General features: G+C 40.5%; 1 protein-coding gene across 9 annotated transcripts in view; it reads right to left on the minus strand.

Annotated features, from left to right (window-relative positions):
* LOC120947243 (SLIT-ROBO Rho GTPase-activating protein 1-like) overlaps nt 1-18,649 on the minus strand; it is a 33,434-nt gene continuing 14,785 nt past the window's right edge. For 5 of the 9 annotated variants that reach the window (XM_049608008.1, XM_049608005.1, XM_049608009.1 and 2 more), the window contains 12 exons: nt 11,734-11,917; nt 11,485-11,650; nt 11,066-11,416; nt 10,492-10,980; nt 10,135-10,402; nt 9,848-10,060; nt 9,658-9,763; nt 9,349-9,573; nt 9,035-9,206; nt 8,882-8,961; nt 8,189-8,810; nt 1-6,056 (listed from right to left, as the gene is read on the minus strand). In XM_049608008.1, the coding sequence (XP_049463965.1) occupies nt 4,818-6,056; nt 8,189-8,810; nt 8,882-8,961; nt 9,035-9,206; nt 9,349-9,573; nt 9,658-9,763; nt 9,848-10,060; nt 10,135-10,402; nt 10,492-10,980; nt 11,066-11,416; nt 11,485-11,650; nt 11,734-11,917 (4,115 nt within the window). In that variant the 3' untranslated portion in view covers nt 1-4,817. Of the gene's footprint in view, nt 6,057-8,188; nt 8,811-8,881; nt 8,962-9,034; nt 9,207-9,348; nt 9,574-9,657; nt 9,764-9,847; nt 10,061-10,134; nt 10,403-10,491; nt 10,981-11,065; nt 11,417-11,484; nt 11,651-11,733; nt 11,918-13,525; nt 13,712-13,941; nt 16,841-18,649 lie in introns of those variants that run through there. The other 4 variants (XM_049608010.1, XM_049608011.1, XM_049608012.1 and 1 more) reach the window with 2 other exon arrangements.

The following is an 18,649-nucleotide window of genomic DNA, read 5'->3' on the forward strand; positions in this document are numbered from 1 at the left end:
TCTGTTTAAAAACACTTCGATCGTTTTATTTTCTTAATTTAAGTACAGGAATTCAAATTCAGCACATCGAAACCATAGACCAAAAATACAATCAAATGAAGCTTTTGAAAAGCAAAGCCTATTGTGCCGACTTCGAAGATTGTGTTGTCGTGGTAGCCGTCGTAGATTCCGCTGCTGTGCTGCTTCCGGGAGAGGTGGTTTCCATAGTAGTAGTGGTTGTAGTGCTGGTAGTATTAGTAGTGGTAGTAGTATTCGCCTGTTTCGTAGCATTGTCAATAGTAGTTACGCCATTGCTATCCGTCGTGGACACACTTGATGCTATCGTCGTTCCTTCGCTGGATAGCGGTTTTTCTGTGTGAGCTGATACATCAGTTCCGTTCAATTCCGTTTTACCCGTCTTGTCACTTTCTGTAGTTCTCTTGTCTGAGCTGGAAGTGGGTGCCGAAGTGGTAACTGTTGCTGTTGTAGTAGTATCGTTTCCACCATTCTCGACCGGCGATTCCGTGGATACGGATGTAGTATTACTACTGATGGTAGTAGATACAGTTGTTGCGTTGTAAGGCGACGAATCAGTTTCGTTTTTCACGGCAGTTGAATTGTTGCTGGGCGATGGTTGTTGCTTCGAGCCAAAGATCGAATCCCACAGATGGGCAAAAAATCCTCCACTGGTTTCTGATTCACACGCCACTGGCTGTACAGTTGTTCCATGGAAGAGCAATAGTACTCCTGCCACCATCCAGCACACCGTAAGCTGTCTTGAATACATGCTAGTGATAGAATGTTGTTTTATCAGGAAGTTCGGGATTTGGAGACCTTCTTCTCCAGCGCTCAATATGCAACTGAAGCGAATGGCAGTGCGACAACACGACATTAAGCTTTCGACAGATTCGAACTAGTGTATTGTTTGTTCCACATTTCACACAATCATTAGCAATTGGGTGTCACTTTCGTTGACGAAATCGCCGTCGTCTGACTAACAGCAGACAAGGACAGTAGCGTCCAAAATTACCTCGAAATTATATCAGCCCCCCCCCCCCCCCCCACACACACACACACACATGCCAAGCTTCATCAACAACACACGAATATTTGATTAAATTAACAGCTTTATTTGAATGTTACTGGACATATTACTCATCTCACATCTCTTTTAGAGTAAATGAGATTATTTTTTATCCTCATTCTAAGCTCTTAATCTATAATCAAAGCTCAATAATTCTTACTGTTCGCTAACATTCTCGGTCGTTGCTGTAATCACTTAGAATATGTTTCTTTCAGTTCACGGTACGTTCTGCAACGGCCGAGCTTCTTGCATGTCCTGCTTGATCCGTCATTTCACCAAACTGTGTTTCTGGACGTGTTTTAGATGAGCCATCTTCCAGGAGGAGCGTACCATTTTTAACCGGTTCGGACAGGATAATTGCTGCACGCGAAACATGATCGCTTGTTTCTGATGATGATGATGATGATGATACATTCATCACTGCAGTTTCCAACGTGTCGTTACGCGTTATGAAGATGGGTTCCGTGGCGGGTCTTGTGTTGCTTTCAGAGCGAAACAGAGTTTCAAACAATTGCTGAAAGAATCCATCCTTTAGGGAGTTTCCCGAGACACTGCTAGGGTAAAGTACGGTCACTATAACAAATCCACACAGTAGTTTGCCTATTCGACGCACCATACTATCATACCACACAGGATAATGCGTAGATAACGAGCGATATGTTACCGATGACTGAACGCCAAACGCGCTAGGACGTGTCTCCAAACTGTGGCCAACGGTTGGCCGATCCTGGGTGATGCAAATTACCAGTATAAACAAATCCCCTTGCGCAAACTACCGGCAAAACAGCGGCAAAATGCTTTGAACATCGCACTGTATGGTATTGCACTGGCAATAGTAATGCTGACAGTCAATACTATTCGTTCGGTGAAAACGATCACAACTTGAACTCATGGCTTGCTACGAAGAGGGTTGAAATAATGAATTGGTTAAATTGAAATTGGTCCATTTGGTTTGGTTTCATTAGTGTGTCACATTTATTCTGTATATAATTGATGCCTTCGATTCACCTCGCATCCCATTAGGTGTAAATTAATCTGCGGAAGTATGTATTTATAGTTATATACTTCGTTTTGCTTTGCTTGTGCTTGCAGCTACACTACTGCACTGGTTTCGCAAACCCACCCCCTTCTCTCTTCCATTTCCTTTTCTTTGTGCAAAGTCCTATCAGTGTGGTAGTGTATTATTAGCACACCCTGTTACGCTGTAACGCAGGTTCCGGAAAATTAAGAAAATTAGAAAAACTTTTTCCATTACGCCCGTGTGTGTGGACATGTTTCTCCAACCGCCGGATCCAAACGAATCTAGCTCTCCGACCGTCATATTCTCTCTCTCTCTCGCTCTCTCGCTCTCTTTTTCTCTCTGGTTACTGGCATTCCGTTTAATGATCATCTCACCATTGTGCTGATGCCCTCATGATCAACCAACGCATTATTATTAACTAAACCCTGTACGTTGAACAGCGGACGATAGAGATCATCGTGTAAAACCTCCTGCACAATCTCTTCTCACCACATCGTAGGTACATTATTTCAGAACTGATACTTTATTCAAAAACTGATACAGGTCTAAATGTTTGCAATGGCATAAAGAAAATAAATCAGATATCGCTGCCATCGAAACCTATTTCAATTATTGTTGAAACGAAATTTTCTCTTCGGAATCGATACGGTCTGGTGTGTGGCGCAACTACACGGCGTTACATTATTGTACCTTTGCTGCAGTCTAGTTAACATTTTCTCTTTCTCTCTCTCTCTCTCTCTCTCTCTCTCTCTCTCTCTCTCTCTCTCTCTCTCTCTCTCTCTCTCTCTCTCTCTCTCTCGCTCGCTCTATATGTAAATCGTCGTACCAGGGATTCGAAGATAGCAAGAGATTATTATTGATTCACGTTCATGTATATATATATGTTTATCTTTCTCTGCTTGCGATAGAGCGTAGTTGCGTGTAGCGGAAACTATGTTTTTAGTCGTATGGGTGTGTTTTATTGTAACACAATGCACTATTTATTAATAGCGATGAATTTGCTGTTTGCTGGAGATTACTTTTATGATGCTGACGATGAAATTGTTAGAATTACTTTACACACACACACACACAGACACACAGACAGACATACATGATTTGCGCTCAGTGTAAAAGTGAGTTTGGTTTGTCAAGCATTATTAAATACGATAAGATTGCAATTACTGTGTTTCATACGTTACAACAACGATACCAGAGAGGAAAAATCAGAGGAGGACTTCTGTTCTGTGTGTATTGAAAATATAATTTAGCGAATGTGTTACGTATACTCGTAAATGATGCCTTTTGTTTTGTTGTTAAATAAAAAAAAAAAGATTTTTTCATTTACTGCCAGATGCTGACTGCCACACCCACTATCCGTATTTGTTTCGTAATCAAAAATATCGCGCCTTGTGCGTGTGGTTGTATTATCAGTCGTATAATGTTTGCGATTAGGATTGCTAGTTATTATATCATAATCACCTTTGCTCTTAGCTCTATCGTCCCTGTCCTGTGTTTCCGCTGAATCCTTTTTTTTTTCAAACTACTTCTACGCTTTACTATATGATCGAAATATCATGGACCTACTACAGACTACGTTCAGACTCTACTCTGCTGGTTCTGGTTACATTTCGTTTCGTGTGCACCTTGTTTTCGTGTTGGTTTTCGTCTAGAATGGTTTATTTTGAACAATGTTCGCCCGTTCACTGTTATTTATCTTTCAGATTGAAGTTTCTGTCGCCGAAAGTGGTGTACACGGCAACTTTGTGAAGAAGATAGCCGTCACTGAAACTGTTAAATCAACAAAATATACGGTACCATTAAAACACAGTACGGCTTTACACACAATGGGAGAAAAGAACAACCCATACATAGTTAAATAATATACTCATTCCAGTAAGCTTTCATTTTGTTCGTTGCTCGTAATTGAAGAAAAATCATTAACGCAGCATAAAAATATGCTACGCAGATTAACCAAATACGTAAAAAAGGCACCACTACCATATACGTGTGTGTGTGTGTGGTCCGCATGGTGTTGGTGTACATGGGTACACAGTACACCGCGCCGACCAGCTTTGCTCGCCATATTCTCGCTTCATTTTGCATTCTTGTTTGCACTGTTCGCGCATGAGTGCACGAACTACAAATCCATGGTAATATTTTTAGCTAATGTGTGCAATGTTTAGCTTTGCTTTCATTTCGCCTGTTTTACGAGTATTGTGTATTGTACCGATCCAGTCTTAATTATTAAAAACTTTTCACTTATCAATGTATATATTCGAAATATTGGTGTTTTACTCAATCCATTCCTGCGCATCATGCTCAATTCCGCAACAAATACCAACAATGCGCTGTACTTTGATCACGCCTAATTACCAAACCAAAAGGTTCCATCATGGCTTCATTCATGGCGATCGGACTACCACATCCTCGGAAAATGGATGTATGTGTAATGTTTACTTTGTCAAGGTTCTTGCAAAGGTTGTACACTTTGCATCATTTTGCAATCAGTCACTTTCATGCCAATCTCTTTACGCTTCACACCGTACGCATTCTGTCTGTTAGTCTCATGCGTTTCCCTTTCTGTAGTAGCATTCACCGTGTATATCAGAAACACCATACAGAAAGACGATGCGCATCTCAACCTGACCGCGCCATGCTTTATCAGGTGATAATGTTCTCATCGCTTCCATTTGCTACGTGCACACATATTTACATGTTGAACGTATTAGAGCGTGAGAACAGAGCCCACTTCTAGTCTGCATTGCGGCGTTGCATTTCGGGCGTTTGCGGTGGTAGCACCTGGGGCTTTTTCAGTATTTGTGGCTTCACTTTTACTTGCGGTTTGAATGAGCTCAGATTCTTTGCTTGTTGCTCCTGCGTCATGGAAGAGGCGCTTGCTGCCGACGTCCCTTCGGTTGACTTCATCAGACAGCCGCCAGTTAAATGTAAATCAGCAAACTGGGACACAAATTTCTGTGTGTTGCGCACAGGGATCGGACTCTTGCTAAGTTCTTTTCCCGGTAACGACGATGGCGCTAGCGATAGTTCAGTTTCGTTTGAAGAGGAAGCAACTTCTAATTCGGCCACGTCAGTGACCGCACCTGGGGCCACACTTGTTGTAGACGAGGAAGACGCAACGGGGACGGTAATTGCTGATAATCTTCGTGATTCGTCTTCTTTCCCAGCGTCAGCACTACAACCTTCTAATGATTTTGAAGCTTCAGTTGCAGCCGTGCTTGAACTTTTAATACTGTTTTCTTGTGGCTTCACTTCTGCTTTCGGTTTATCAGTCACCGTTGCTCCTTTCACATCCAGCTTTACCTCTTTTTTCACCGTGTTATTTTCATACACAGGAGATTCATTCGAAAATCGTTCGTTCTTTTTCAATGTACACTGGTTCTGAGCAGCAAACCGTTCAGCTGAGGTCATATCCTCTAGCTCGGTGTCTAAAGATTCTCTTGATGCGTGTGCGGTTTCCTTGCTAATGGCGGAGGGCGGAAGATCCATCACCAAATCTGGTGCAATTCGGTTACGACTTAGAATGCGCGACGTTGTTAGGTTTTGGTATGAGCTTTGTGCAGCGCGTTTCTGCCACAGGTCGCGGTTCTGTTGAAACACATTTAGCGTTGCTGATCCACCGCCACCAGCAACTAGGGATAGTTTGTTCTCTGACAGGCTGAAGCTCTTCGCGTGATACTTTCGCATTGGTCGGGATTGATCGGATTGGTTATCCACGGCCGATGGTTCACCGTCAACAGCGATTGTTTTGCCGGTGGATAGAGTCGTTTCGCTGCGGCGATTCAAACCAAGAGTCGATTTGCTATGCTCTGATGGTTCTCCCATTCCGCCAAGCCGGGGTCGGATTTCCACGCTATCCATTTCATCTTCGTTGCTGTTGCTGCTTGTGCCACTGTCAGCCGCTGGTGATTTCTCGCGGTTCGTAGTAATTTTGGTCGGTTCGGCATAAATCGGTTCCGATGGTTTTGATGTCTAAAATAAAGATAAAGCAGTTCAAAGTTATTACAGCTTTTCTATGAATTATACACAAAACAAGCAATTAATGTTGTGAACGAGAATAAAATAAGCAATTAAACGTGAGAGTTAATGGAGCAAGGCCAAAGATGGTCATATGGCATTATATAGCAAAATAAAAGCATAAACATCACTAATGAAAACATGTTAAAGGTATTACTAATGCAAATAATATTGAAAAAGGACAAAATAACTGAACTTCAACTTCTTCGATAAACTTGTGTAAATAAATTTCCCTTGTGACCTTTAACAACCGACAGTTTCAACAGACACTGCCAACAACTACGATATCAGGACAATTTAGCTTAACCTGTAAAGTATCGTGTATATTAATAGCAACTACATACATCAAATGCACCGATGATTATCGAATCTTTGTTATTCAAATATTATTTTTAACTTTGATTAAATTATAAATTAGGATGTACGCATAATAGATACGGTTCTGGAAGCATTATTAAGTGGCGTTTCACTGCAAGTTTAAGCAACGTTATGTGGTTGTTAGTAAGCGTGGTGAAATGGATAAAGAAATTCTTTTTATTTCTAGGCAAGTGCTAAGACGTCAGTAAATCAATCTAAAAAGCTAATAGTTTTATGTATGTAAACATACGCTCACCTCTCGTACATTTAAAAGCCTGGAAACTGTGGACGTTACTCGATGATTTATGAAAAATACTTAAAATCGATTCACAAAAAAAGATACATAGCAATAGGTATATTTACCAAAAACGATAGGAAGCGACTGAATGAATGTAAACACCATCGACATACCAAACAAAATAGCCCAAAACGTTTGGTCTAGTCAGATCGCAACATTCCAATCTCAGTTTGTTAATATTACAACAACAAATGGAAGTAGAGGTACAAGTTTGATTACGGATGAATGTATAATTCACGTGATGTTTTAAGTTTATTCCTCAAGCTTAGACTTTACCTACGTTCGTCATTTTTTGTGCTTCTACTTTGCTTTAATAACTAGTGTGCTTCATCATATGTAATATGACGTGAAAAGCTGCCTTTTATTTATTTTTAGTCTATTTGCATGCAAACAGTGTAACTAAACGTATGTTTTTAATTAGTTATCATTGTCATGTTTTTCTTCCTTTTATTGACTGACAGCATCAAAAAGGTCAATTGTAATAAAACGAAAAGTGGCACTCTTTTTTGTTTTGTTTTGATCGATTGCATATCTAGTGTTAGTGTTCTATTAGCTAAATAATACACGGTGTCTAATATGTTTCCTTATTCAACATATGCTTTAGAACTAAACATTTTACATCCACTGTGTGTACTGTCCTGTCCTTGCTTTCAAATGTGTCGATGTTTATATACATATACATGTTCTGTATCAATCCACTACTGTCTTTATTTGATGCAAAAGAGACAGATGGTAGCAACTAACACCAAGAAAGAACAAAATTCGCGGGGAAAAATAGGCATCTACGGCGCAACACATTGAATGAAAGAATTATTACTAAACGTATTAAACAAACACTCACATGCAATTTAAGGATCATTAACTTTTCTAGATTCCTAATCTATTATCCTTAAACCCTAACTCGATAATCAATACAGTAGCAATAACTACACAGAAATAGGCGCGTTTATACTGCAATTGACTTACATCGTACAATAATGCTAATAAAAGAAAATTCTTAGCCCAGAGATCTTAATTACAAACAATGGCTCATAACACATTTGTTTGCTTAAATCTGTTGTTCTAACTGAGAATGTGTATGACTGTAGGTTCATTTGCACCTACATATTTGAAGAGGATATTATTAAACGTTATGACGCTTTAGTTTCAGTTACATAAATGCATAAACAAACAAATAGCACGATCGCGTCACTCACTGTTTTGAAGACAAAAACTGAATGCATAGAGCTTTGTTCAGGATGCACACAACGTTGCAAACACAAGTAACATTGAACGCATGGTAAAAAGCGGTACACAAACAACGATAACAAGCAAATACGGCTGTATGATTCGAGAAGCACGAAACATTCAAAGGTAAGGGGAATGAACTCCAAAATATTGCAACAAAATACAACAAAAAGATATTGTAGCATTATACAGTTGTCTCCAGTACCTCGTATGTGAAAAGAGCCATGTCTTCGACAAACTCGAAAGAGTTTTCGAACGAGTGCGGTTCGTCGTGGTAGCTGTATGGCGATGCTTTCAGGTGATCCACACTATCATAGTGTATGAAGTCGGCATCCTTTCGTTCATTGCCCAACTTTTCGCCAATCAGCGGAGGAGCATGGTGTGTCGATGGCAACGGTGGCTGATGTGTTACTATCGCAATAGATTGCTGTGGAGGCTGTGACTGAGAAGATGTAGAATGGTGGCCAGATGAGCCTCCTTGTGAAGAATTCTGAATTGTTTGATATTGCGGATGCCCGGGAGAAGGCAATGACGTTTGAATTAATCCGGCAGAAGTTCCCGCGGCTCCACTGCCACTAGGTGTACCACCAGCTGCAGTTGTCGCACCATTGCCAGTTGCACTGTGTCCACCGGCAGATGCCGTTGCAGCGCTTACAGTCGAAGCGGTATAATCACTACCGCACGTTATATTCGAGAGGGTGTTCGAGTTTTGTGTACAAATCGAAAGTTGACTGTTAAGTGAAATGTTTCCACTGGGACGACGCTTTCGGACGGATTCTTCTGAACTGGAAGATTTCAAATGTTCACTTTTATCGCGCTCTTCATCCCTGAAACACAAGAATAGCAACGCATGAGTAAATCATTGACATCATTTTTCAATCAATAGTAAAATACTGACTTGATTTTTAGCGATATGTACTTATCTGGAATAAGTCCAGTTTTACCGTTTACTGCACCTCGCCACCAATCGTTGGAAACCTTTGTCGGTGGTAAAAGATAAAAATACGCATTAAAACGATTTACCTTGCACTACAAGCAGTGGTGAACGCACCTGATTGTACAGTATCACAGTATCCCCTTTCCGTAACGATAATTCCCTCTCGGAACGTGCATTGAAATCAAACTGAACGATTGCTTCAAATGTGTCTGACTCATCCTCTGATGGATACACTTCTGAATCCGGATCTTCCGACACTTGCTCTGTGGGTGAGTCTCCAACATCACTGAGGAACAAAATTCAAAATTAAAGATTTGATTTGAAATAAAGATTTGATCACAATAACAAACAATTCATGAATAAAGAAAAAAAAACATAAATCTAAATTTAGTGTATTTTTGTGAACATTAAAATAAAAGTAAACATACATGTCTTCAAACGTTTCTGAAGTGATAAACTTTTCGTAATGAATTCCACCAAGATCCTTCGGGAAGAGTTCTGCATGATGGACAATGATGTTCTTTATCAGCTCATTTACTTGATTCTGATACTGCACTTGGTCTTTATCCTCGGGCGCTGGCATCAGTGTGGGACCAAAACAGATTGCCAAGTTGTAAGCATCCATCATATTTTCATCGGAATATTCTGATAAGCTATGGGTACAAAGTGGTGCTTGCATTATTGTACGTGCTCGTTTCGGTTATATACTTTGGCGTAACTGCTCTACTCATACTTACTGGTTCAAAAATGCGAAAAGATACCGAATAACCACTACAACTGACTTTGGGAGACTTTGGAAAAACTTTCTTATACCCGATACGATATCTTGCTTGGATTCAAGCTCTGCAAAGAGATCAAACATAATGGATCATTCTCATTTTGATGGTTTGCAAGTAATTCGACCAAGGTTGTTTGTAAGTTACTTACGTGCCAGTTGAACGAAATGATCAAAGTAAATTAAAGGAAACAGTGGTTCTCGAAGTTCGCGTAAATACAGTTTCAACACACCAGCGACAGAATTGATATCGGACGCATCGGTCATTTCAGCTAGCGGATCGTCACCTCGTTCAAAGGCTTCTTTAAAGTTACTTATTTCTACTTGAGATCCTGAAACACGGAATATGCCTTGGTGATGTAACCCTAAACATCGAAGGAAATAGTTAATATGTGTGTTACAAGTTGAAACATTCGTGCCAAATAAACTAATAATTTACCAAAAAGATTGATGACTCTGATGCAGCTTCGCACAATGAGCGGAATTTCTTCCCCCGAAACTTCCAAGTATTCCTCAAGCGAACCACCGAACAGTTTTGGTCGACCCGATTTGTTCATACGACCGATACGCTTCCGTTTCGGGACGTTCGATTTTGTAAGGGTATCTGTTTTGATAGCTGAATCTTTTGCCAAAGCGTTCCGCAGGTATTCTGCTTTTGAATCTAACCGCGCTATTCGCGATGTTGCAAGAATGTATTCGCGAATTTTCTATTGAAACAAACAAAACAATCAACACATACATTTTGAGATTATTAAAGAGCAGAGTCCCACCACATCTTAGACTTTTCCTTCCTTACCGTTATGTAGAATTCTTCTATTTCATTTTTGTCTGATCGCAGTTTTACGGACGTATTTTCGGGCTTCTGAAAAGCAACCGCACCGTCACCGAAAGCACTAGTACAATCATAATCCTTAGTATTGAGTATGTCAAGCAGATTGATTTCAGCTGTTTCCAGGGTTTTCCAAATTTCCTCCGATTCCATACGCAAATTGTTCACGCGCTGTTCTAGCTGCATTAGCCGAGATTCCATTTCTTGATGCAACGCTTTTTGCAGCTCCGGTTCTACATCTTCGTCCTGTCCCTGGAACTCTAACCGTTTTGGAATCATAAAAGCTGCACTGTGTTGTTCAAGAAATTTCTGTTTGTCCGCCCGACTGTCCATTGAGTTGACGATATGTGATAGGGTTTCGGCATTATGTAGCACCGCTCGACAACGACCCTGATCTGCGGAAACGTGCATCAGCAGTGCACGCGAGACGACCGAATGAAAACCCAGATCCATACACTGAAATTATATCAACATCATCCAACTATAATTCAACCCATCCGACATAAACACAATCTCCCTGTTTGTGTGTACAAATACTTACATCAATTAGATCGCTCAAGTCTTCGACAAAATATTTGTGGATCGTCGTATTGGAAGCTTCCAGGCACAGCTGATACTCGTTCTTTGCCTTGAGCGCCTTCAGTCTTGCGTCTGTGTACTTATTTTTTCTTTTCAGTACCTCTTTCTCGATCAAACGATACTTTTTGCTACGCTCCAGCTTTTCTTTCGGCACACTCTGCTGCAGCTTCATCCGCTGGTTTTCGGCAAGTCGCAACTTTTTTTCTGCTTCTTTTGCTTCCGTTTGCAACGTGTGGTACGTTTTCATGTTTGTGTGCAGTTCTTGTAAAATTCGCAATATTTCAACGTGCGTTTCAAACCCAATTTCTCGACACTGAAAAATCAAAGTATATACTTTAACACTACTGCTCTAGATTTCCACCAAAATGGTTGTTTCCATACCTTTCTGTAGATACGTTGAACGTCGTCCCACACTGTCTGCAAACGTGCTACCAAATGTGTAGAGTAAATCTCCGACATTGCCGCATGATCCCTAGATAGGGATTTGGTTTGATTGACAAGCTGTTGCCAGCAAGAGTAAGAAGAGAACATTGGCCATTGCTCACGCCTGAAAACGAAAATAAATCGACAGCAAGGCATAAGTAGTCTACTACATTTGTTGGGGAAGAATTATTTCTTCAAGTAACTTACTTTTGCCGCTGCTCTTTGTGTCGAAGCTGCAAGCTTTTAGCTAGCTTGTCCAAGCTCTTGCTGTAATCAAGTTCTACCTCGCCTCGTCGTCGAAAAAAATCTTGCAGCTCTTGTACGAGCGCAATCTGTGCTTCCATGCGAACATCCAGAAATTTGAGCTGCTCGTTCAGCTGTTGTCTGATATCTGCAATTGAAAAGAAAGGAACAACTTGTCATTTTTTGCAAATTCTTCGAAATATACAAACATATCTTAAGTGAACAGTTCCGTTCTGGTATATTTACGATTAATAGTTTCGGGCATATCAATTCAAAAATTGTCATTTCCACGACAGATTTTGTTAATTTAAAAGTTTCATGAAAATAATTAAAATCCTATCGAACTTTTTAAAATAAAAATTGAAACAATACAATAATATTATTAAAAGTAATTTTAAGCTCTTTTCCATTACAAATATTAAAAATTATAATTTCATCATGGTGGCTCCCGGAAAAGTAAACTTCCTATAACAAGGAGTAACAATTCGGTTACGTTCTACGTACATGTGTCGTATATTCCGGATAATGTGCAGTAAGCATGAATCTAACTATCATTATAAATGCTCAGTTTTGTTTCGTTTACTCCAACAATTTCGTATTTCAAACCCGCTACAGACCAAGTTCAAACTGCATCCCTTTTATTATACTATCCTCGTTCTTCGGTGATGAGTCACCGTGTATTGTGGATTACTGATTCGTTCGTAAAAGGCCGGGCCGGGCAGCGGGGGCACATTCTCCCTTTAATCTTTCGTTGTGTTACGTCGAAGCAAAGAACCAGGAAATACACCACACCCCACTCGAAGAGCGTTCTTGACAAAACATTCATTTCTCTCCTAATAGAATCGGGTCCGATTTGTTTTGCAGCTGCTGTTCAGAAAACTTACACTGAAACGCCCTCCTACGCATGCACGTTCTTTACGCGTTTTCGTGGAAAAACGATGATTTTAAATAAGACATTATTCGATAAATTTTGCTTGCATCCGATCAACATCGACCAAAAAACGACTAAATAACTACCAGACACTGAAACTGTATCATTTGTTTTATAATTTAGTTTAATTACATATTTTTGGCGAAGCTTTTCGTCACTGTTTTTGACCTCTCTTCTCATGCACTCCGCCCCCGCACTCAAACGTAAACGAAAGTTAGGTTCAATGTATTCGTAAGATTTCGTGACACGCACATGTACATCAACACGAACTGTTGTAATGCCAGATGATGCGGGAGGCAAAGTAAGGCTCTCGATTCACGCAACTGCAACGAGTAAAACAGGCATCAGACTTCAGCAGGTCATCAGCACCAGTGATGCTCTCATTGACAATCACACACATTGGCATATGGTTTGCTAAGTAATTCATTCAATTATGCATATGCAACGTTTGAATGACAATACACCTTTGATTTGCTTCTGCGCTACGCTGGTACCATTTGCATATCCAGAATAGTCACCCATTTCCGGCGTAACGCACATATTCTACCGAAAATAATTGCAAAACAAAGAAAACAATGTCAAAATAGCCTTGGTGCACACAAATTAAGATTAAAATTATTACTAAATCGACATTTACTATTTCAACAGTAAACGTACTCATGCGATCTATAAGAAATAACTGAATTGTTCTATTTGGAGATGACGCAATAAAACGGTCGTTACGTATAATCAGAAAAGTATTCAACTCAACCACAATTTCAAATAAAATAAATTCACATACAAAACATGTGCACTTTGCAATAGTAGCTTTAGAAAACATATTACCTGGAAAGACATCCCGAAATTCGGGACTCGGTTGATGGATCCATCCATTACGTTGCTGTATAATGCATTGAAACATGTTTTGTCCGCTGAATAACACTGGTTTAAATTTCGAGTTGTTCTTTTCTCGTCTTGAGAATCACTATTACTTTTTCTTACGCAGCAGATAATATTATTTTAGCTGTATCACTTTTGTATAAAAAAACGTCCAGGAAAAATCGATTTCAATTAATTAATATTTTTACACAAAAATTTACAATACACTGGACACTAAACTGGAAGAGTATTTCAGCACAATCCCACAAACCATCTATACCGACAACTGTTACACAATAATATAAATTCTTTGGAAAAAATGAAATCAAGAATGGTTTAATCTCAACACACCGCTCATGCAGCTGTGTGAACTTTAAACTTACAATAAAGATTGCGCTTTCGAACCAAAGAAACACCAAAGAACATCACTATTGTAAACTATGCTGCGTCTTCGACTCTCTTATCAATGCTTACACACTTTAAACTCACACTATTCACGCTTCGACTTGGGCATTGGCTGGTGCGGACTAATGCACTCACAAAATATAACTAAACCATCATCAGCTCGCTTGGGCACTCGAGTAGCTGTACCATTTTTTAAGCCACAACTAATTTGTACTTGCATGAAGAATGATGCACACCAAATATTATTCCAATTCCGGCGGTCTGGCCTCTACTGTGTCCTTTGCGCTCTGTTCTGTTCTCCACAGCGGTAACTAAATCACCACAACAACGGCGAAAGTGCGTTCCGCTAATACACACATACAGACACACACACACACAAGCACACCGCGTTAAAATTAGTTTGTTCACACCGGAAGCTCTAACCTATGGACAAACGTACCGTCGTCGTGATTGTCTGCTCCGACAAACGGAACCAGATTCTTCGATTTCTCTCCGTCATTCTCAACTGCATTCTAAGCATGAATGAATGAATGAATGGTGCACGCATTCAGAAAACTGCCCGATGCGCATGCCTAACACTACAACACTACACAACAATCCAAAGGCCGTCGACTTGTGAAGACCTTTGTGGACGTTTGTTGCTGGCGGATATTTGAAACGACACAGATGTCGATCAGCAAACCTATGGAGGGAGTGAGTAATGCCGCACACACTTGCGTACGTACGTACTGGGAATGGTTTTCTTCAGCTGTGTTTTTGTTTTGATTGCTGCTGCCCAAGTAAATAACAAAATCTCCGCCCAACGACTTGGGGAAGACTGTCGGCTCGATCTGTTGGCTCGGGAAAATATTGTAAGCTCTCAACAACAAGCTACAACACTATTTTAAGCACGCGTGCTTCTAAATGAAGAAAACAACCTATCGCACATTTCAACCATCATTGGCTTCAACCCCAATTTGGCGTGACGACCATCAAGCTCTTTATGCATTGGCCGTAGGAACTTTACGTTCTTGAGCAGTAATCGTTTCTACCAGCTATTAACCTGTGTGAGCATCCGGTCCGCTAAACGGAAAAGGGTAAAACGCAATTACAAATCACAATTGAGATGGTTTTACTGGCAGCGCATCCGATTGTGTCTGATTCCGTTTTCCTTCGCCGTGTTTGTCCATTTCAAGGAAAGATAGTAATCATGTAATATTTTGGCCAAATACAAATACTAATACTAGGACATTTAATATTTGTCTGACTTCGCCTCACAACAACAACAACAACAACAAGGGGCAAAGCATCGGGAAAATGAAAGTTTCCTCTATAACACCATCACACCACACTCACAGATTGGTTATGGTTGAAAAAATGCATGCGCTCTCAGATTGGTTGTGATTAAAAAAAATTAAAGTGAAAGTACCACTGTTGCAATGCTCACCTCACCGCTTCTCTCTATACTCTTCAAGCGGGTGGCCAATCCATCCTGACCTATAACGAATTGTTGCAAAAATTCAAAAGCGGTACAAGCATGCACCCACCACCGCTATTATCTGCGCAAAATGTTTTTGTTGTAGTTGCTGTTGTTCGTTTTACCTTCATTCTTTGTTGTACTTTGTTGTAACCATTTTACCGAAATAATATTTAATCTTCTTTTCACAAGTGCCTGGACTAAGCCGTCTAAATAATGTTTTATATCATATTGCAGTTTTAGTTTTATAACAAATCATGTTGTTATTAGTTGGAAACATTTGCACTACTTTGTTGCTATACAGACCAAGTTCAGTAACAAATGAGCGATTCAGTGTCCAGAGGTTTCATTTCTATACCATCTCTTTTGATTGACACACGGCAGCAATGATACGAAGACGCTGCAAGTGAAAAGAAACCCCCTATCATAGCTACACCGCATGTCCATGGTCGTTTCGTTTGGTTTGGTTGTGGTGATCTAGAGATGCATTTCTGAACCGTGGCAAAATCGATGTCACTCGTCATACGAGCTTAGTGAGAATGGGAAGTACTCAATCAATCGAACGATCACCATTCAATAATTAACTGCACCATGCTGCTCTCCGCTTAGATGCTTCACCGATCACCACGCTGACATTTGCACCTGTACCGTTTGGTGCGATCGAGCGATCTCTTCGAAAACAACAACATCCAAAAGCACACACACACTCCCTCTCTCTCACACACACACAAAAACACCGCACGTTACCAAAGTCAGCCAACCATTACGCAATTTCTCCGACTTTCTCATCCGACAAAATATATTCGCACCCTGAACTGGAGTCCAGGAGGGTGTGTGTGAGTGTGATGTGTGTTGTATTGAAGCATACACAACAAAACAGAAAGAAAGCGATGCAAGATCTTACATGCATAAATGACACTCGCCATAAACACGACGATGATAAAATACGCTTGCAGCCACCTGGACCTGATATGTTTTGTTACATCAGCAAAACTGTTTTCATTTGGCATAAAAAAAAACAACTTGTCTGCAACGATGATCACCCAGCACACAGCCGTTGGACAGTTTTACCATAAATGTTTTCATTGCTTCCGGTTTTTTAGGCTGGAAACGGTTACGATTGCGACAAAACAAAATGCCGTTACTTCCGTACCATTATTTTTCTTGTTTGGGTGCTGAAGACTACTAAATAGTTTTACATAAGAGGAACCAACACGTCTCAGGAAATAACGTATTAATCAAATTTAAAAACGTTCTCTTAGATAAAAATGAAACATTTTAAACAAAAACATATAATCGAATTGTTACTGGGGTTTGAAATAGTGAATCGATGGCAGCATACAGATACAACATGTACCATCTCTTTACAGGGTTTCCAAGCCAGTTTTTAATGTAAACATTGTTACAGGGTTTTGCAAGTCACTTTCGAATGTATGCATAATTATTCACCGCATCCATGTTTTTCAGCAGATGTAAATTGCCTTGATTTCATTTCCTTTACAATAATTTTTAATTTCTTCAGCATGATTTTCAACACCTCACCTGTCAACAGGTGATGCGATCCGGCTTCAAACACCGGTGAAAAACGATGGTAGCAGCCTGTTGAAGTTGAATGTTTGGACCGGTCTGGTGGTACAGTCGTCAACTCGAACGACTCAATAACGCGCCCATCATGGGTTCAAGCCCCAAATAGACTGTGCTCCCAAACGTATGGCTTGATTATCCTGCTATGGTAATAAGTCACTGAAAGTCAAGCTCACTTCACTAGTGGGTACAGACAGGTCTTGACCGACAACCGGTTGTTGTCCCAAAGAAGAAAGAAGAAAGGATAACAATGTTTACATTCGAAACTGACTTGGCAAACCCTGTATTCATTTCAATGCCGCATATGATAGCATAGACAGGGTAAAACTATACAGCGCTATCTTTTGGATTCTCGGCCAAACTGATAAGGAAAGTTAGAATAACTATGACCAACGGCACTTGCTAGGTGAAGGTGGAAAACTCTAAGGGCCTTTTGCCTTAAGCCTCAGCCACCAAAGGTCTGCGCCAAGGGGCGATCTGGCCTGTCTCCTATTCAACTTGGCGGTAGAGAGGGCCATCCGGTACATGAGAATAGAGACTTTGGGAACCATATTCTGTAAGTCAACCCACATCCTGGCATACATTGATGATGTATTTGTTCTCCGTATGGCAAAAGACTTGTGTCCGTGAGGACCCCATGTGTCTTAAAGCTATCTACTGTAGCATCATAAGGCCAGTGCTCGAGCATACCACCGTGGTCTGAAACCCCTCGACCCAGCTCCTATCAGATCAACAGGAATCCATCCAACGTAAACTCTCCCGTTATGCAGTTTCCCTACTACCATAAGAACCTGGCTGTTAATAATTATTAACAGCCGATTCGCACAGAAGGTGTTGTTCCCTGTAATTGCCGACAGAGGGCGACGCGGTAAATGATTAGTGTGGACAACGTCCAACACTGATCGGGCCGAGTACTCCCGAAGGCTCACGATCGGGGCTACGGGAGAGAAGAAAGTTCACTCTTTCGCCTTAGCCCGAGACAAGTGACGGATTTTTTAGCGTCTCTCAATAAAATTCTAACTAAAAGATAGCTTAAAAAACGCTTGTTTTTATTAATAATAATTTACTGCGGACGAAAGAAAGAGTGCTGTTGATAACGTCTCAACACTGGCTGTTAGCATCCGTCCTATGAGGATTGTCTCATGCTCATTGGCCAGGATAGGCGACAAATTGCTTAGCATCTATTTGTAGCAGGTCTGCTAACTGGTAACATTGACAGCCCTATACTGCTTGAGCTACACGACCTATACCTATAAGCCCAAACGGTACCACTACGCCCACGACCACTGTTCGCGATCCCCCGTTGTCACACCAATTATGGATCAGGTGACCCTTAACCATCCATGAGCAGTTCGTTCAATGAGGTTTACACACTGTTCGACTTTAACAGTTCGGTGCAATCTTTCAAAGGCAGACTGTTCACCAGGCAACCTCAAACATAATATGAACAATTCTTATTCAATTTTCTACTATTTATGTTGCAACATTCATCTATAAGGACCAGGATTCTTTATGTCATCATTGATCTGTGGCACTTCTATGTAGCTGAAGCCGGTCAAGGAAACGAGCAGGCGGCAAAGAACCTAGGCTTGTACAACAATCATTCTAACAAAGACCTCTCTACTAAAAAATCCAAACTTACGTAG

Source organism: Anopheles coluzzii, chromosome 2, assembly GCF_943734685.1.
Source record: "Anopheles coluzzii chromosome 2, AcolN3, whole genome shotgun sequence".
Lineage (NCBI taxonomy): Eukaryota > Metazoa > Arthropoda > Insecta > Diptera > Culicidae > Anopheles > Anopheles coluzzii.